At 37.8% G+C, this 18,788-nt stretch overlaps 1 protein-coding gene across 1 annotated transcript in view; it reads right to left on the bottom strand.

Moving 5' to 3' along the window:
• Positions 1-13,405, bottom strand: part of LOC125858551 (ran-binding protein M homolog) — a 25,592-nt gene extending 12,187 nt beyond the window's left edge. Inside the window, exons 1-5 of the mRNA XM_049538356.1 lie at positions 12,802-13,405; positions 7,784-7,930; positions 7,554-7,640; positions 2,788-2,833; positions 2,260-2,336 (exon numbers count right to left, since the gene is read on the bottom strand). Of these exons, the coding sequence (XP_049394313.1) occupies positions 2,260-2,336; positions 2,788-2,833; positions 7,554-7,640; positions 7,784-7,930; positions 12,802-13,244 (800 nt within the window). The 5' untranslated portion in view covers positions 13,245-13,405. The remainder of the gene's footprint in view (positions 1-2,259; positions 2,337-2,787; positions 2,834-7,553; positions 7,641-7,783; positions 7,931-12,801) is intronic.
• Between the last annotated feature and the right edge of the window lie 5,383 nt (positions 13,406-18,788).

The raw sequence follows: 18,788 nt of genomic DNA, 5'->3' as shown, positions 1-18,788 counted from the left end.
TATATCACGAGTGTGTCCAGGCTTATGACAATGACTACACTTGGATCGAGGTTTCCCAAAACGCCCTCCCCCTCGCCGATTCTCCATAGATTGATATGTACGCTTTTCAAAGGTTTGAGATGCGAGAATAGATGAGTCAACAGTGGGTGATGAAACTACCTTGTGACTGGGAGGTGCCGCAAGACGAAGGAGACGAGAGAATAATTCATTGATTGTAGGAACTGTTGGGCTAGCTAAAATCTGATCACGTACAGAATCATGATCAGGAGGAAGTCCAGCAAGAGTAAGAACTAGAAACAATATTTGTCTGTGTTCTTGTTGTTTTTCCACATTCGTAGTAACTGGCATTAATGTGTCAAATTCCTCCATGACTGCTTGTACCTGTCCCAAGTAAGTAGACATATCGGATTCTTGTTTCTTTAAGTTGGTCAATCGAGATATCACATCATAGAATCGAGATATGTCATTAGTGTATAAAGCACGAGCTTTTTCCTAAACTGTATAACACGTCTGGAATGGGCGAAACAAGGGCATCAACTTGGAATCAATAGAACGCCATAGCAGACTACATAATTGAGCATCTACTTTCTCCCATTGTACTTTGGCTTTTGCATCTTCCTCATAAGCCTTGTTCGTTAAGTGATCTTGGACACCTTGACCCTTTCACCACAGCTCAACCGAGGAAGTCCAAGATAAATAGTTTGAACTTCCCAATAAAAGTTCTGAAGTGATTATAGGGCTAGAACTTCCAATCCCCATATTTTTGGAACCAAAAACATCACGCCCAAAAGACATTATGCTAAATTTGTCTCGGAAAAAAAAAATCTCGAAGAAAAGTCATCGGAAACTGCCTGGAAATAGCCGGAACCCTAATTCCAGCGATCGGATCTGGTCAAAAACATTATGGGCCTGGTCGGAATGGCTGGACGACCCCAACTGTCAAAAAAAATCTCAAAAAATATGATCAGAAAAGCCCTCACGCGCCGGCGCGTGAGACAGATCTCGCCGGAAACTACCACTTCCTATCGGCGCGTGAGAGCGCGTGGGGTGGTGTTTTCCGATGGTTTTGGCTGGGGTTTGGTCGCGAGGGCTTTCCGAGCCTCGTGGTGGTGTTGGTTTTCACACAACACCCACAGAAAGAAAAAAGAATAACAAAATCAGACCCAACAGTCACCGGAAATTGACATAGACATACGGTGACTTGTTTGTTCTCACCAATGCTCTGATACCATGTGAAGTTAGGTCTTAGGCCTAACTCACACCCCAAAAGCTAGCTCAAAGGGAGGAGGATTGCCCAAGCCTTATAAAGAGTCCACTCATCTCATTAACCACTGATGTGGGACTTTTGTCATTCTTTAACACCCCACCTCACGCCCAGTGCTTAGCATCTGGTGCGTGGGCAATTTTTGATTTTGGGGGCCCCAACATCGGGTGAGACGGGCTATGCTCTGATACCATGTGAGAAATATATACGAAAAATATTATTGAATTGTGTATCTAAATAGTTACATTGAGACCCTATTTATAGACACTACATTGGAATCCTTTTCCGACTAGGATTCCTATTCTTATTCCTATTCCTATTCCTATTTCTATTTCTATTCTAAGTAGGAAATACTTATTTCTATTCTAACAATATGTTTATAGCGCGTATGATCAGCATTCTACTTTTTCTTCAATGTGTTTTAAGACTTCGTTATCTACCCTTATCTTCAAACCTAAATGGAGACAATACAAAAATCATGCACCCCTTTTGTCTGGAAGAAAATAGATATAGTAACTTCAATGAGCTTCATTCATTGTCCTACCTTTTTTTCACGGTGGTGTCCGGTCCAACTTGAGCACACCTCGACTATTCCACCTGGTACATGCTACATTCCATCAAATGCAAGTACCGGGCATCTTTGACCAGTGACCACCAAGGCTTAGACAGCTGGAAAATCTCACTTCGTGGTTATTTACTCCACCAAGACATGATTCTAAGACTTCATGGTTCTCCCCCACTTCATTGGCCATTAAGTACACCCTAGGCCACTTTGTCAATCCATGCTAAAATGTTATCCACTTCCCTTGGATCAAAACTTCTTTCTCTTCACTGTTTATTACTTGCTGAATATTATACTAGATAGAAAGTATTCTAACACTCTGCTTTATTCTTCTTAAGTTCTAAAATTCAGCAAAATATTATATTTACTAATAGGACCCCTTCTCTTTATTTAAAAATTATAGTTGTAGCAATCAGACGGATGGAGTACTTACCCATAACTGGCATTCTGAGGTATAGACAATTTTTCAATAGTTGAATGCTGCTTTGCCCTTTCCTGCGCTTCATATGCCTAAACAAAGAAATCAAAAACCACAGTGGATTAATACTTAAATTATGTTTACATGCTTTTATCCCCTTATTTCTGTAATAGTACTTTCAATTTGTTTCCTGTAACACAGACCAGCAACTGTATTTCAACTAACAATTGATAGACATATCTTATGAATCAGCAGCAATGAACGGACAATCAAGAGAAGTTGTCACAGACCATAACCTACCCAAGGCAGAAAGATGAGCGTACAAACATGCATTTGTCATATTTAAGGACTGATACATAGTAGTAACAATCAGCCTCTACTGTCTGTTTGAGATTGACTTCAAAATGGAAGCACGCAGCAATGCAGCATCACAAGCATAATTAATAGGAGAGGAGACCAACAACAGCCCCACCCAGAGAAGGTAAAAAGCCCAATTACATGGCAAAGCAAAGGAGAACTAAATAAAAAAAGAAAGATTTTTACCTTAAGATCAAAAACAAATGGACGCTTCCCAAAGTTGACAGTGACCCTGTGATAGTAAAATCAACAAATAACTGAAAGAAGTCAGACATGCTAGATTTGATGATCCATACTACTAAGTCAGAGTTAGTGTACACTAGCCGTGGATCAGCAGCTATTGCTAATCAACCTAGAACTATTTATAGAACTACAGTTTTTTTTCTTTTTGACAAATCATATTTCACTATTATATGTGTATAGCAAAGGAAGTTATGCACAAGTAGTCAAATACACACTAAGCAACTATCTCTGCAACAGGAAATTTCCTATTTACACCAAACGAATAAAATACAGAGGACCTTTAACGGTTACCAGAGTTCGAATAGCAAGGTAAACTCCACAAATTCAAGAACTCATGGACATTCTTTCTTGATGCTTTATTGTAAAGCATGATTTGGCTGTTGTGAGAATTAGATGGTATGAATTTGTGGATAGTCTGTTCTCAGTAGAGTAGTGTCAGATCACTCACCTCTATTGTTACAGTGTGGAGATTGGGGGCAATCAAACTCATATTTCAAGTTTGAAAACTGGTGCCTTCATACAGAGGGGTTCAATGCTAAGGTCAGGGATTGGTGAGAGTCTTTTAATTGCACTGGCAGGCCTGATTATGTTCTAATGGCAAAGTTAAAGGCCCCAAAGGGAAAGCTGAAAGAATGGAGCAAAACCACTCGAGGAAATCTGAAAATGCAAAAGCCAATGCGTTGAATCAACTAGATAATCTGGAAGAGATACAAGAACAGAAATCTCTTGTGGAAGGGTAAATAGCTTCTAGGTTGGCATTGACTATGAAGTTTGAGGACATGGCCAAGCATGAAGAGATAGATTGGAGACAGAGATCCAGAGCCTTGTGGCTTAAGTAGGGAGATAGAAACACAAGTATTTTCCATAGAACAGCAAACCAACATAGAAGAGTCAACACCATTGATAAATTGAAAGTCAATGGAGTTGAGATTACCAAACCTGAAGAAATTAAGAAAGAAATTGTTGAATACTATGAGAGGTTATATACACAATCAGGAGAGTGGAGACTACTGTTAGACATGAGAGGTTTGCCCCAGAATTGATGTAATAGATAGCAGCTTCTTGGAGGCATCTTTTGAAGCTGAGAAAATACTAGAGTCTAGAGAGTATCAAAGCATGTGCAGGGGTCAAAGCCCCTAGACCAATGGCTATACAATGGCTTTCTTCGGTCATTGTTGGGACATAATCAGACATTAGTTGGTAGCCGTTGTCCAAAACTTCCATGCTAGAGGATGTTTTGAGAAGAGCATTAATGCCACCTTTGTCGCACTTATTCCTAAAAAAATGGGGGTAATTGAACTGAATGATTTCAGACCCTCTGGTTGGGGGAGTGTACAAGATCATCTCAAAACTGTTGGCATAAAGATTGAAAAAAGTCATTCACAAACTTGTTGACAACAGATGGCTTTTATTAAGGGGAGACAGATTATGGATGCACTGGTGATAGCAAATGAACTGGTGGATTCAAGAGTGAAGAGCAAACAGCCAGGCATACTATGTAAAGTGTAAACTGGACAGAAGATGGGTTTTGGGTCTAAATGGATAAGGTGGATCAAATATTGTATCGGTACAGTCAAATTTTAAGTTCTTATTACTTGAAGTCCCACTGGTTTTTTCCCTTCTCAAAGGAGTTTGAGGCAGGGGGGTCCACTCTCACCTTTCTTGTTCATTCTAGTAATGGAGGGGATGAGTAACCTAATCAACACAGCAAAGGCCAAGGATTGTATCAGAGGCTTGCACAACAGGGCAGGAAACAACTTTGAAATCACTCATCTACAGATGACACCTTAGTTTTTGTGAAGCAGTGAGGGAACGATTTCTGAGTTTAGCCATTTTCATAATTTTTTAAGTTGTTGCAGGCCGTCATATAAATTGGGGGAAAAGCTATATCTACCCATTAATGTAGTGGTACAAATTGAAGATCTGGCCATTACATTGGGGGACAAGTAGGGGAGCTACCCACCATCTACTTGGGCATGCCTTTAGGTGCAAAAAGTAAGTCAATGAGCATTTGGAGTGGAGTGATAGAGAAGTGTAAGAGAAAATTAGCAAATTGGAAAAGCCAATACTTATTTAGGGGGGGGGATTGACTATGATCAACAGTGTGTTGGATGCCCTACGTTACATGATGTTTGTTTTCCCAGCACCAGCTGGTGTGATAGAAGAACCTTCTTTTGGCTAGGAAATGAAGATAAGAGGAAGTATCATCTTGTCAAATAGGAAGAAATGAACATAAGCAAGAAGATTGGGGGTGTGGGCATCAAAAACATGAAGTTTCAGAACCAAAGCCTAATGATGAAGTGGCTATGGAAGTTTGCATCTGCTGAGAACTCATTGTGGTAGGAAGTGATTGCTGCAAAATATGGAATGAGAAGTAACTGGATAACGACAGAGGTTTCCTCTCCATACGGATCTAGTGTATGGAGATCCATCAGTGATTTATGGGATCTGGAGCTAGAAAGATCATGCTGCAAGGTGGGAAATGGCAGAAAGGTGGCTTTCTGGAAGGACAGATGGTGTGGCCAGGTTTCACTAAGCCAAAGGTTTCCTGACCTCTGGAACCTATGTCAAATACAACTGTAGCAGAATTATGGAATGATGAGGGGTGGAATTTACACTTCAGGAGAAACTTAAATGATTAGGAGATGTGTAGAATAGCTGAGTTTCATGTCACCCTAGCACAATCTAGTAACCTGTCTGGGGGAGATGATATGGAAAGTGGGGAGCAAAGGGTGTTTCACTGTTAACTCAGCCTATGAAGATCTCAATACAGCTGGCATTGAGGAAGTAGAATGGCCTTGGAAGATGATATTTTAAACTAAAGTACCCTATAAAGTAAAGTTTTACTTGGTTGCTAGCTAAGGAGGCAGTTTTGACACATGAGAACTTGAACAAAAGAGGTTTTCACCTATGTTCCAGGTGCTTTTTGTGTGAAGAGCAAGGAGAGACGGTCAACCGTCTCTTCTTACACTGCAAGACTGCAAGTGAACAAACCAGCTGTGGCAAATGTTCACCAACGTGAGAGAGATCAGATGGGTGAAATCAGGAAGGATCAAAGAGGTTTTGAAGTGCTGGAATAGGGATGGAAATGCAGGAAGAAAGGAGGAGAGATGGAAGATTGCCCCATCTTGTATATGGTGGACAATATGGCTAGAGAGGAACAAGAGATGTTTTGAAGGAAAGCAGAGCAGCATAAAATGATTTAAATTTAATTGTTTAGCTCTGAATTATTTTTGGTGTAAACTAGTAGTCTTAGATAACTCAGAAGCAATCAACACAACTACAGACTGGTTGTAACTTGGTAGTATTAGGATCCTATGTAATTATAACACTTTTGGAAGGGAACTACACTTTTGAGGTAGTATACCTGTGGATAAATATAGACTAACAGTTACTTTTCTCAAAAAAAAAATTGTGGATAGTATGGAATGAAAGCAAAAAAATATTGAATACTTGTTTCTTTTTGTGTAATGAGACGAAATACCTACTAATATCAACGGCTGCAATAACTTGTTAGATAACCGTGGGTAGAGCCATCATTATTTGTTTTACATACTTTGACTCCGGCTTAGTTCTATAATAATTAGTGTAATTTCTTATGAAGAACTCATCTATCATTTTTGAGCCATTATCAACCAAGAAAACTCCTAAACCCCTATCCTAAACTTAAATAGTGCCCAACGAAAGAAGAAGCTACCAGGAAAAGTTACTGTCATTTCTTCTAAAAGATGAAAGACAAATCAAATTGGAAAAAAAAAGGCTCTTACATCACTAGCTTAAAAGAAAAACAATTCTAATGCTTCTGCAAGATGATGGAAAATTAGCAGATTGCATGCCTTAGTTTTAAGATTAGCCAAGTGGAACGGATGATATCTAAAAATGGATGTGTACATAAACCAAGCCCTCATAGAATTACTAGTGAAACTCATGTTTTCTTTTTTCAGGTGGTTAAATGTAAAAACATATGTTTCTTTAATTAACTCCATGAATAAGCTCCAACACTGTTTAAGCATTTCACAGAATATGTGAAACTTGACCAATATAAACAGAGAAGTAACTGGGCGAAATTCAGAAGGCTCACAGTTATGCATCCGCATTCTCTATATTCAAGGACATGCATGTGTCAATAATGATATATACTCCTTGCTCTACCTATCGTTGGAAGAGCACACAGCTGGGGAAACTAAAAGAAAAATGACTTAAGAAGCTAATTCTTTGAAGTACAGCAAGTCCAACCCCAATTTGGCTTAATTTAACAAGAAAAGGTAGCATCAAAGGAATAAAAACTCAGGGATAGAGTCTTTGATATAGTTCACGACCTTGATATATTTCATGAAGAAATAAAGAGGATTGGGACTGATCAAAAAAGAAAAGGAGGATTGGAATGGGGATAAAGAATTACACTGATAATAAGAAAGATAATGCAAGGTTGTGCAGACCAAAATTGCAGCATGAGTCAGCATATTTTTTAACAAGGAACGATATTCAGATACATAAAATGAATGGCATTCCAAGTTATCTTATCAATCTTTCAGATGAAGGCAAACCGGAGGCATACCCCCCCCCCCCCAAAAAAAATGTCAGTATAGCAAGTGCTTTGAGAACAGAAAGCCTGTAAAGATGAATTTTGCCACCCGTAATTTATATTAGATGAATAGTAAGGAAAATAAGGAGTACAAGGTATAGACGATAAGGATACATATACATACACTTCATGTTGGCTGTGAACTGCAACGGTAGGAAATAATGGCCCTTTTACATCCTTGAAAACTGTTCCTACAACAGTTCCATTTTTCCTGCATTAAAAGAAATAGCACAAATTCTTGAGTCCAGATATTGTACTGCAAACAGTACTATTTTTTATAAACTCAACAAAAATCATCTAGCAATGTAACACAAGCACCTTTGTAAAAGAGGTAAAAAATAGATAAATTCTTACGTGAAAAAGAGTTCTTGAGAAGCATAATTGATGCCGCCACCAACAGTATCACCTGTTGAATAAGCTGGGCCAAACGCCTCTCCCTTTCCTTGTCCACGGTAAAGCAGTCCATCATCACCATGATATCCGTAACTGTTTGATTCCCAGCTGACAAACATAGAAAGATCAAAAATAAATTCCAAATGTAAAGTATTGAACGACAAAATGTCACTCCTCCAATGCAATCCTTTCAGTCTATGTCGCATAAACAAACAACTAATGAATTGGAGAAAAGGCAAATGGTACCATGTTAGACTATTGGTATGTGCTAAGATTCATTATACATGTCTAGTTAACTACGTGAAATAGTTCTTATCTTTCCCACTCCGTCTAATTTGGCAAAGAACTCACGTAATATATAGTGGAGTGTCTTTTATTGTTGTGCAATAACTAAGAAACTTCCCTTATTTCATATAGTTTGAACTTTAAACACTAATAGAAAGAGTTCTCTATGTACTTTATCATCAATGTAGTAAGGGTTTAATCTCTTCTTTCTCTCATTTCTCTTTTTTTTTTTGAGAATGGTTAACAGTATATGCATCAAGGATACTTGCACAAGCTGTGGGGGTTCCCAGATCAAAAGGGTACAATAGAAGAAAAAAAAAACTTCCTAGATGTAATCTAGGACATCAAAGATAGATTTCATATTTTCTAGACATTCTTGTTTACACCAAAAATAGTAAAGCACAAAACACTTTATCATTAAATTCTGCATAGAGTTTCCTTTGTCTTCAAAGCATCTTTAGTTCCTTTCTTTCCATAGGGTCCACCAAATACATGTTGGGGACAATTCTCCATCTCTCTTTCTGACTGGATAGCCTTCCTACTCATTTCATATAGTGTGAAAGCGAAAGAGATAAAAGTCTTAGCGTCAGGTCATCCTGGAAATAGTTTTTCCTGGTCCAGAATTATTTTGTGCTCGTTGCGTCATAATTGTGCCCTTTCTTGTGGTCAAATCTCACGACACTTAAAATTGTCCCAAAAGAAGACTGGATTGGTCAAGGATCTCTTCAAAGTTTGTTTCCTGGACTTTATTCAATCAGTATGCATCCGGATAGCAAAATCAGTGAGATGTGGTCTCAAGAAGGGTGGAATTTGGTATTTAGAAGGTTGTTAAATGACTGGGAGATAGAAGGGGTAATTGAACTACTGAATATGATTGAAGGCTTTCCAGGCACTAATTTGGAAACAGACAGTCTATTATGGAGACAACACCCAGATGGAAGATTCTCTGTCAACAGATTGTACAAATGGGGTCTATCAGTAACTGGAGGAAGGAAAACAGGGCCATGGAGTGTTGTTTGGAAGAGTGTGGCTCCCACTAAAGTGAAGTGTTTTGTCTGGCTGGTAGCTAGGAGAGCCTGTTTGACGCATGAAGCATTACAGAAAAGGGGCATCAACATAGCCTCTAGATGCTTACTATGCAAAGAGGCACTGGAAACCAACAAACACTTATTTTTGCATTGCAAAGTAACAACACAAGTATGGGCTTTATTCTTCAATTTAGCTAGCATAAACTGGTGTATGCCAGAACACACAGCAGATTTATTGAGTTGTTGGATCAGAAGGGGGGGCAGCAAGAGTCAAAAGAAGTGGTGGAGGACAGTACCTGCTTGTATCTGGTGGAATATTTGGAAGGAAAGGAATCAGAGGATTTTTAAAGGAAAAGAATGCTCAATACAGAAGATTAAATGGAAAGTAATTACTTCCTTAGGTTTTTGGGGTAAAGAACAAAATATAGAAGAGGAAATCCAATTAGTTGATTTCGTAGGTTCTTTGTAAGTATTTCTGTTTCTTTTTTCTTCTTTTTTTCTCTTTTCTTTGTTAATACTTTTTGGAGGTGGCCAGCATAGCCCTTAATGCTGAGGAATACAAGTTACCCGTTTCAAAAAAAAAAAGCATGGTTGTTGAAACCAAAGCCAGAACACAGTTACACAAATGCCCTCATGCACCGCTGAAGTCCGTTTCCATTTTAGTACATTAAACCCATGATGTAAAAGTTGATTGGGGTTGCATCATGAAGAACGTCAGTGTTCACGCTAGTGCACTGCCAAATTAGTAGTACCACATCAATAATCTTGTCAATAAACCCAACATGTCATCATCGCCCATACTGGGGAGTAGACCACTGCACCCTACCACATACAAGTATACAACTAGCTGGGGAAGCTTTTCGTCTTTTGAATCGAACAGAGTAAGTCGAATAGTCTTCATAGGAACTTTTGTTCTAAAGGAAAGAGAAGAACCAACCTTTCTAAATGTTGGATTGTTGGGTCATGAATAATAATAAGGTTCAATCACTGTCGAGCATCTACACATACTATATGCCACTTTTGCAGGAATCGACTAGTGTGATTGAAAAATTGGAGATATTAAAGAGGAACTTTCCATGGGAGGCAGGAGACAGGATGAGGAAACATCACTGAGTCACCGAGAGATTGCCACTTCCCCTAAAAGTAGGGTGTGTGAAAGACCCTAAAGCGTTCAACAAAGCGTTGTTGGGGAAATAGCTGTAGATATTCTGATCTGAGGAGCACACTTTATTGAGCAACTAATAACAAGAAAGTATGAAACTGTGTACAGAGAAGTATGTACTAACCACACCACATTCAACTGTACTGACAGAAGAATATCAAGAAGGAGTAGGAAGACTTTTACATTACATGTGGGGTCTGGAACAAGAAAATAGCTTCTGTGGCAATCAAAAGATAACAGTACAGCAGATCCAGGGATCACAAGCAAGAGCTCTCTGGGGCATGAAGTTTAGGAGAAGTTTGCACAACTAGGAGGTAACCACATCCAGGAGTGTGTTGAAAATGCTTTATAAACAAAATTTATCACATAACAGCCAGGTTTGTGGAGGTGGGGTCGAGGAAAGGTGGATCATTTTCTTTTAAGTCATACTATCATTAATTGTTTGTGAGGGGGAGGGTGAATCTACTGCACTTGTTCTCTAGATGCCTAGAGTTTAAAAATATTTGTTTCTTCGCTTGGGTGGCAACAAGAGGAACGATTCTGGAGTAAGAACTTGAGAAAGAGGAGAGTTACATAAGTCAGCTTCGGTTGAAAATGTCAAAACATCTTTGTCACATCGTTTTTTACTTCTTTTTTTGCTTTAAGTTTGTTGGATAAAAGAAGTATTTTAGTCTTGTCAGCCAACAGAAAATGTAGAGAATTATAAAGAAACTTATTTTTCATTTTGTCAAATTTTATTTTATTTAATATTGGACAGAGATGAGCCTCAATGGAGCAACATGGACTCTGAGGGTGAAACTCCATGTCGTTGACCCCAACTTGTTTGAGACTCTGGCATAGTTGTTGTTTAGATGGTAAAATCCAACCTCCCAAACTACGTATCAACGAGTACAGCACAGGTTGTTTCCCACTTTTGCTACACTGGTGCTCGAACACTAAATCTTGTTTTGCAGGTGAACAGTCCTTACAACTAGGCTATCCCTATCTTGTCAATGGACAACAGTAATTCTAAAATTATAGCAATTCACTAGTAACTCAAAAGCTGCTCTATATGTTAGAAGTTTCACCAATCAACCAGAGCTGTTGTCCAACTTCCCTAAACACATCAAGAGCCAAAAGGAGCTGAAGTTTGGTCTACTTCACTAGCAGAAAAGTGCACGTCTTCTCTCACACAACCTTTATCATGAGATTGTTTACCCCCTTGATGTCCATTAATAAATTTATCTAAATCTCCAATAAAGCTGGAAATCAGAGTTAAATTTGGTTAAGAATAGAGAGATTACCACTTGACTGATCCTGTAGATTTTCTCACCCTCTATCTATTCCATCACACAAGAATCAAGCTACTGTGATTATAATTGAAATTAAAAGGTAAGAAAGATTAAGAAGTTAAAACAGGTAATTCTTTCATTTTCATAAAGGAGCTATTCAGTCTATATTACCCCCTCTATCCACAGAGGCGGACCCACCCTTGAGGGTGTGGGTGCATGTGCACCCGTTCACTTCGGAAAACTTTTTGTGCATATACACGTATATTCTGAAATAAGGAATATATAACTGAATGTGCACCCTAAGACATATAAGTTGAATTGGTGTAGTGGTCAAACACCTGGTCGTTGGCATCTTAGCAACTCGCTGGTCACGAGTTTGATTCTGCTTGTTGCATTTTCTTTTTGTCAATTTTAATTTTTTTCCAAAAAAGGCCTAATAAAAAACCTCAAGCGAGATTCGAACTAGCAATCTCAGAGTGTACACTAAGGGTCAATAGCATCAAATCATAGAGTGAATTATGTTAGATTTTTTTAATTTATATTTATATATACACTTGATTTTATACTTGTTTGACAATATTTTTCGATGAAGTGCCGTTGCTTCACTAACTCACATTCGACTTTAATAGTGCCCCCGCCGTCTTCAAATTTTGGGTTCACCTCTGTCTATCTATCCCGTCACACTTGAGCACAAGAACAAGCTTTGCGATTTAACATTGAAATAAGGTAAGAAAGACTATACCTTTAAAATAAAAGATGATAAAATAAAAGGAGCTATAATTACAATCAAAATTAAAGTCCAAGAAAGTAGAATTCCCAATTTGTCGCAATTTGAAGCCAATCCTTATTTGGCCTTAGTACCAGCCGGAAATCAGTGTTAAGTTTGGTTTAAAATAGAGAGACTGCCATCGACTGATCCCGTAGATTTTCATCCCCACCCCTAATCTATCCCATCACACTTCAGGACAAGAATCAAGTTCTTGTAATTGGGATTGATACTAAAAGATAAGAAAAACTAATAAAGTTAAAATCAGAAGATGGATAAAATTCTTTCACTTTCATAAAGGAGCTATATTTTCAGTCAATCTTACAATTAAATTCGAGTATAAGAACAAAAACAACACCCCCTCTACCTATCCCATCACACTTGAGTTCAAGAATCAAGCTTTGCAATTAGAATTGAAATTAAAGGTAACAAGAAGCTATAATTGAAGTCAAAAGAAAGTAGAATACCCAGGTTGTCGACGCACTTTGAACCCAGGAGTAGTAAACCCAATAGCAACTTGACCTTTAGTACCAGCATTTTCCACAAACATCTCAAAATAATAAACAAGTCTTTTACAAGGTGCAGCACGATTAGCTTGAACAACTCCAACATCATGTCCATGAAGATTCACATTTGGGTAACGCACAGAAAGTTTATCTGATCCAACAATCGAAAACCCACCAGAACTATTCAAAGTATCCAACTCCGTTGGCAACTCTTCTTTCTCTTCTTCACACTCTTCTGAATCAATTTCCATCAAAAATTGATTTTCTGAAACACCCATTACTGATTCTGATTTTCTAACAGCGGCTTTGGATTTCAGTCTCCATTGTTCTAAGAAATAGGTACCGATTAGGTCATGGGTGTCGGAATTGGTATGAGAAAGCGAGAGAGTTAAGGATGAATCCATCAAAATAGTGAAAAACCCAGCTCCTAAAATGGATAAATTGAAGATATGGAAGAGGAATTTGGAGTAATTGAGATCGATTGAGAGGTTTTTCTGGTTCTTGAATGAAAGGGAAGGGGAAAGAGTAGCGTTTAGTGAGAGAGAAGATAGGATTAAGGGCTGGTTTGGTATTAGGGATAATGAATGGGTAATTAATCTCGATAATAATTGTAAAATGAGTTATTCTGAAATTATAGTAATTTTTTATAATAATCATGAGATGACTAATTTCGAAATAACTTGACCTCTAATCAAACAAGTTCTAATTACACTAAAATACTGGGGTAACCCATCGGTGGCCCCTTAAATTTGGCACGAAATTTCACTTAGGCACCTTAAGTGGGCGATGTTCATTTTAGACACCTCATGCAGGGTCTCGATGTGTCATTTTGACACTTTTTGCTTACATGGCTTAGTGAGTGTAATACACTTGTTGAGCGCGCATGAAAAGCCTATTTAGTCGATTTTTTAATTATTTTTTTCTTCTTCTTTCCCATTTTCAGCCACCATTTTTGCAAACTTAACTATCCAACATGGTGAATAAAAATAGTTATAGTAAAATGATGAAAAATGGTGGAAACTATTTTAGAAATTTAGGAATAGACCCATTTCAAGATTAAATATTAAATTATTTATGAGATTCTTTCTTGAAAGAATTTAATATTTAAGTAGGGGTATTTGGAGAAGGCAGGGGGGGCAGGTGTTTCTGCAAATGGGTATGAGTTTTTGGAGAAGACAATTGGGGGCGGGGAGGGGGGAGGGGGGCTGGTGTTTATGCAAATGGGTATGGGTTTTTGGAGAAGACAATTGGGGGTGGGGTGAGGTGGGGGGGGGAGGGGGGCAGGAGTTTCTGCAAATGGGTATGGGTTTTTGGAGAAGACAATTGGGGGTGGGGTGGGGTGGGGTGGGGGGGCGGGGAGGGGGCAGGTGTTTCTCCAAATGGGTATGGGTTTTTGGAGAAAACAATTGGGGGTGGGGTGAGGTGTGGGTGGGGGGAGGGGTCATGTGGGGATTTTATTGATTTAATTAGTTTTTAAAAAATTATTTGGGCAAAAATCCACGTGTCATTGAGTCATTGGTTACTTTATATTTTTACTCAAAATTCATTATCTACAAATTGTTTTTGACAAATGTCGTCATTTAATTCGCCACTTTACACGTCATTCGCGAGTGTAATACACACACTTCATATATTTTTGTTGATTGGCAAAAAAGTGTCAAAATGACACATCGAGACCCTACATGAAGTGTCTAAAATGAACATCGCCCACTTAAGGTGCCTAAGTGAAACTTCGTGCCAAATTTAAGGGGCCACCGATGGGTTACCCCCTAAAATACTCTATGCATCATCATTGTTGATACGCATGAAGAATAAGAGCTATTCAATCTCAAATATAATTATAAAATTACAATATATAAATAGACACTCAAATTTGATCTTAAGTGGGCAAATAAGCACTTTAACGTATTACATTTAGACATCTCAACTCATCTAGTACGAATGGCTTAAGCATCTAATCCACAAAACATCCATCTTCCAACGCCGTTAATATTTGTATCCAACACTTAGAGTCGTTTGGTAATTGGTTAGAACTATGCAGGTATTAGTAATGTAAGATTAGTTATTCGTGAATTTATTTATTATTGGGCTAACCCATCGGTGGCCCCCTAAACTTGGCACGATCTTTCACTTAAACACCTCAACTGAAGGATTTTCATTTTAAACACCTAACGTAGGGTTCCCATGTGTTACTTTAACACTTTTTGCACAGGTGGAGTGTCGCGTGATTTTCACTGATTCAAGGCGCGTAAACATCAAAATTTCGTCTGATGGCGTCCCCACGGTAATATTACTTCATATCATTTATTTATATTATTTTTTCTCCAATTGTACCCTAACTAAGACCCCAATTTCTCTCTTCTTTTCCAATTTCTCTCTTCTTCAGCCTTTATTTAATTCTTGGCCCTTAATACTTTCATGTCGAGCTTCTCCAATTCTTCCATGGCATCTGTGGATGAAGGCCGATATTGTAGGTGTGGTAATGAAGCACTATTAAAGACTTCATGGACCCAATTAAATTCAGGGTGTAGATTTTTTACTTGTAGAATTTCAAAGGTAAAATTATTTGTTTCCTTTATTTTTTTCAAGTCAATTAGATGATTAATTGTTGGCGTCTAATTCTTTTTGATTGGTTTTATAGAAAATGGGTGATTGTGACTATTTTCTTTGGTATGAAGATCGACACCCTCCACAAGCAAACAGGGTAATGTGGGGATTGTTGAAGAAGTCGATGTTTTTGATGAAAAATTAAAGCGAGCAAGAAATATATTTTATTGTTGGTGTCGTTGCTACTGGGTTGCTGATGTTTGGAATATGGAAATTGAAGCCTAATTGTTAGTGTTCTTGAGGTGTTCGGTATAGTAGTATTTTGATGTTGTATTTGGTGTTCGATCTAGTAGTATTTTGATGTTGTTGTTGCTGTAAATTTTTTATGTAAATGTGCATTTTGGATTCAATGAAATTCTATGTTGTTGTTGCAGTAAAATTGGTTTTTTGGCTACATACAATCTCAAATTCGTTCTCACAATGTAACACCAAAAGCAAATAGCCAAATTACACAATTGGTCATATTCGTCACAATGTAACACCCAAATTACACAAAACATAGACAGTTATATTGCATGCTCCATAATGAGCTCAAAGTTAGCATTATGCTACATACCATTCAAGGCTACAACCTTCAAAAAAATGTACCAAAATAAGGTCCCCAAAATAAAGCTAGCATAATCAAAAGCTACATACAACCTTCACAAAAGTGTTTACTAGTACCAAAATAAAGTTAGCATACTCCAAAAACATTAGACAGCAAAATAAGGCCCAAAAATCAACCTATTCTAAGTTGGTGCTACTTCTTCTTTTTGTTTGCCATTTGCTGCAATTGGGAAGTGGTGAGAGCATCCTTGTTTTTCCATCTCAAGCCTCTAGGCTTAAAGCCAAGGTCTATACCCGTTAAACTTGCATCCTTATAACTTAAACCTGTTGGTAGAATCCTTTGACTTGAAGCCCAGGCTGTTTTTTTGAAGAAAAAACCAAAATTAATATATAAACTTGCATTCATTTCAGAGACAGTTTGTAACAAACTTACGTTTAGTATTTGGGTTCCACTTGCACTTGTGTATATGCCAAATCCAACATTACTTGATCCACCATTAGTTGGCCTCTTTGGTCCCCCTCTTGCAGAATCTTCTCCAGTTGCAACTCTTCCTCTTTTTTGTCCAGCAGTTTGTCTTGTCTTTGTAGGTAGTTGATTGGTTATTCCTCTTGTAACAGGAATACTTGTATCCACAAATGGTGGTGGTTGGCTTGTTTTTGCAGTTTCCCTTGCCCTCTTAACTCTATTGGTATCACCACAAACTGTTGTTGAAGAAGCATGATTGTTTGATGTTGTTGAAGCAGGTTGGTTGGATCTTATTGGTCCAGGTTGGAATGAGCTTGTTGGTTCAGGATGGCAACTTCCTTGTGAACTTTGACCAACAGTAAATTGTGAACTGTGGCTAGCTGGTTGTGAAGTATGGACACCAACCTAATTATCAAACATAAAGTTTGTTCATTACATTCAACAAGAATTTTAAAAAGGCACAAATAAATAATAAGTTATTTTACCTTGCAATATTTCTTGTTGTGGCCTTGTTGTTTACACTTGGAACAAATAATTTTCAACCCTTGTTTGGACATTTTTCCATACTTCTTTCTTGGTTCATCTTTACTCTTTCTTCTATTTTTTGGAGGTCTACCAGGCATTTGCCTAGGTTCAGGAGGCTCAATCCTTGGATTGTTAGTTTCAGGCCACATCTTCATATTTGAAATTTGTTGAATGAAATGACTATAAGCCTTTAAGAAGGTATCCTTTTTATACCAATGCTCCACAAGTGGTTCAGGTTCCTGTTCTATGTGGTACAAAGCAGAAATAGCATGTTGGCATGGAATGTCTCTCAATTGCCAAGTTCTACAGCTACAAACTTTATTAGTCAAGTTGATTGTGTGCCTATACTGCCCTTCTCCAATCTCAAACCCAACATCAGCATTCCAAAGCACCTTGCATGCCCTAGACTTTTCCTTATTCTCCTCCAACATAAGTCTAGCCATAGGTGCAATATCACATATCCATGTGTCAGCAAACTTAACTATATCCACAGTTCTAGTCATTAATTTTCTCCTAATTTCCTCCAACATGGTTATTATAGATTTGTGTCTACATGATAAGATCCATGAGTTAAAGGTTTCACACATGTTATTTTCAACTGCATTACATTTGGAATGCTCTTGAAATAATGCTCTAACCCATGACACTTGTGGATAATGCAATAAATCATCATTAATTTCATTACCAAGTCTGCTCATTTTGTAAAGCTCTTCACTGTACTTCACTTCAAAAGTTGCCTTGGAACATCTCCAGAATTGTTTTCTCCTATCCTCTCCCTTCCATCTTTTACTCCAATTAGACCAGATGTGTCTAGCACACATTCTAACTTCAGCATTTGGTAGCAGTTCACCAACAGTTGCTTGAAGACCCTACAATAAAATACAATTCAATACAATTCAAGAAAGAAATACATTTCTATATATCTACAATTATCAAAGTAATAGACAATTACCTTCTGCATATCTGACATTACAGTAAGACCCTGTCCAGTACCCAACTGCAGGTCCTCTTTCAAGTAGTTGATAAAGAAACTCCAGCTATGTTTAGTCTCTTTGTCCACAACTGCCCAGGCTATAGGAAACATCTGATTGTTTCCATTTCTTCCAACTGCTACAAGAAGTTCACCCTTACAAGCACCCTTTAAGAAACATCCATCAAATCCTATTATTCTTCTACATCCTTCCTTCCACCCTTTCTTCAATGCATCCAAGCATACATAGAAGTACACAAACAAATTCTTTTCTAGTACAGTTTCTCTATCCATACTTACCCAAACAGAACTACCAGGATTGGTTTGTTTTATGACTTCAGCATAATCACATAACCTTGCAAATTCCATATTCCAGTCACCCATGTTTTTTCTAAGAATCATCATTTTTGCTTTGTAACAAATTGTTCTACCCACTTTTAGTCCTAACTTCTCCCTGCACAATTCTTGTATTTCCCAAATCCTCAAAGATGGTTGTTTAGTTAGTTCATCCTTGAATCTACTTGCTAGGAACTTAGTCGTACACATTTTGTTCTTATTTGATGGTAAACACTTGTGTATATGATAATAATTCTTAATCATAAAGTTACCAAAATCCCTATCAATAGCACCATAGCACAACCATTTGCATTTTTCTTTGAATTTACATTTAGCTCTCACTCTATGAGCTTCATTAGGCCTTAACTTAATCTGATAATTTTTTTCAACAGCATAATTTGCCAAAGCCTTTCTAAATTCCTTAGCATTCTCAAAAATCATTCCAAGTTCAAAAATAGCAACAGTACATTGATCATCATACCTGACCTTTTTGCTCTT

This window comes from Solanum stenotomum, chromosome 3, assembly GCF_019186545.1.
Source record: "Solanum stenotomum isolate F172 chromosome 3, ASM1918654v1, whole genome shotgun sequence".
NCBI lineage: Eukaryota > Viridiplantae > Streptophyta > Magnoliopsida > Solanales > Solanaceae > Solanum > Solanum stenotomum.
This window is presented reverse-complemented; position numbering and strand designations above follow the sequence as displayed.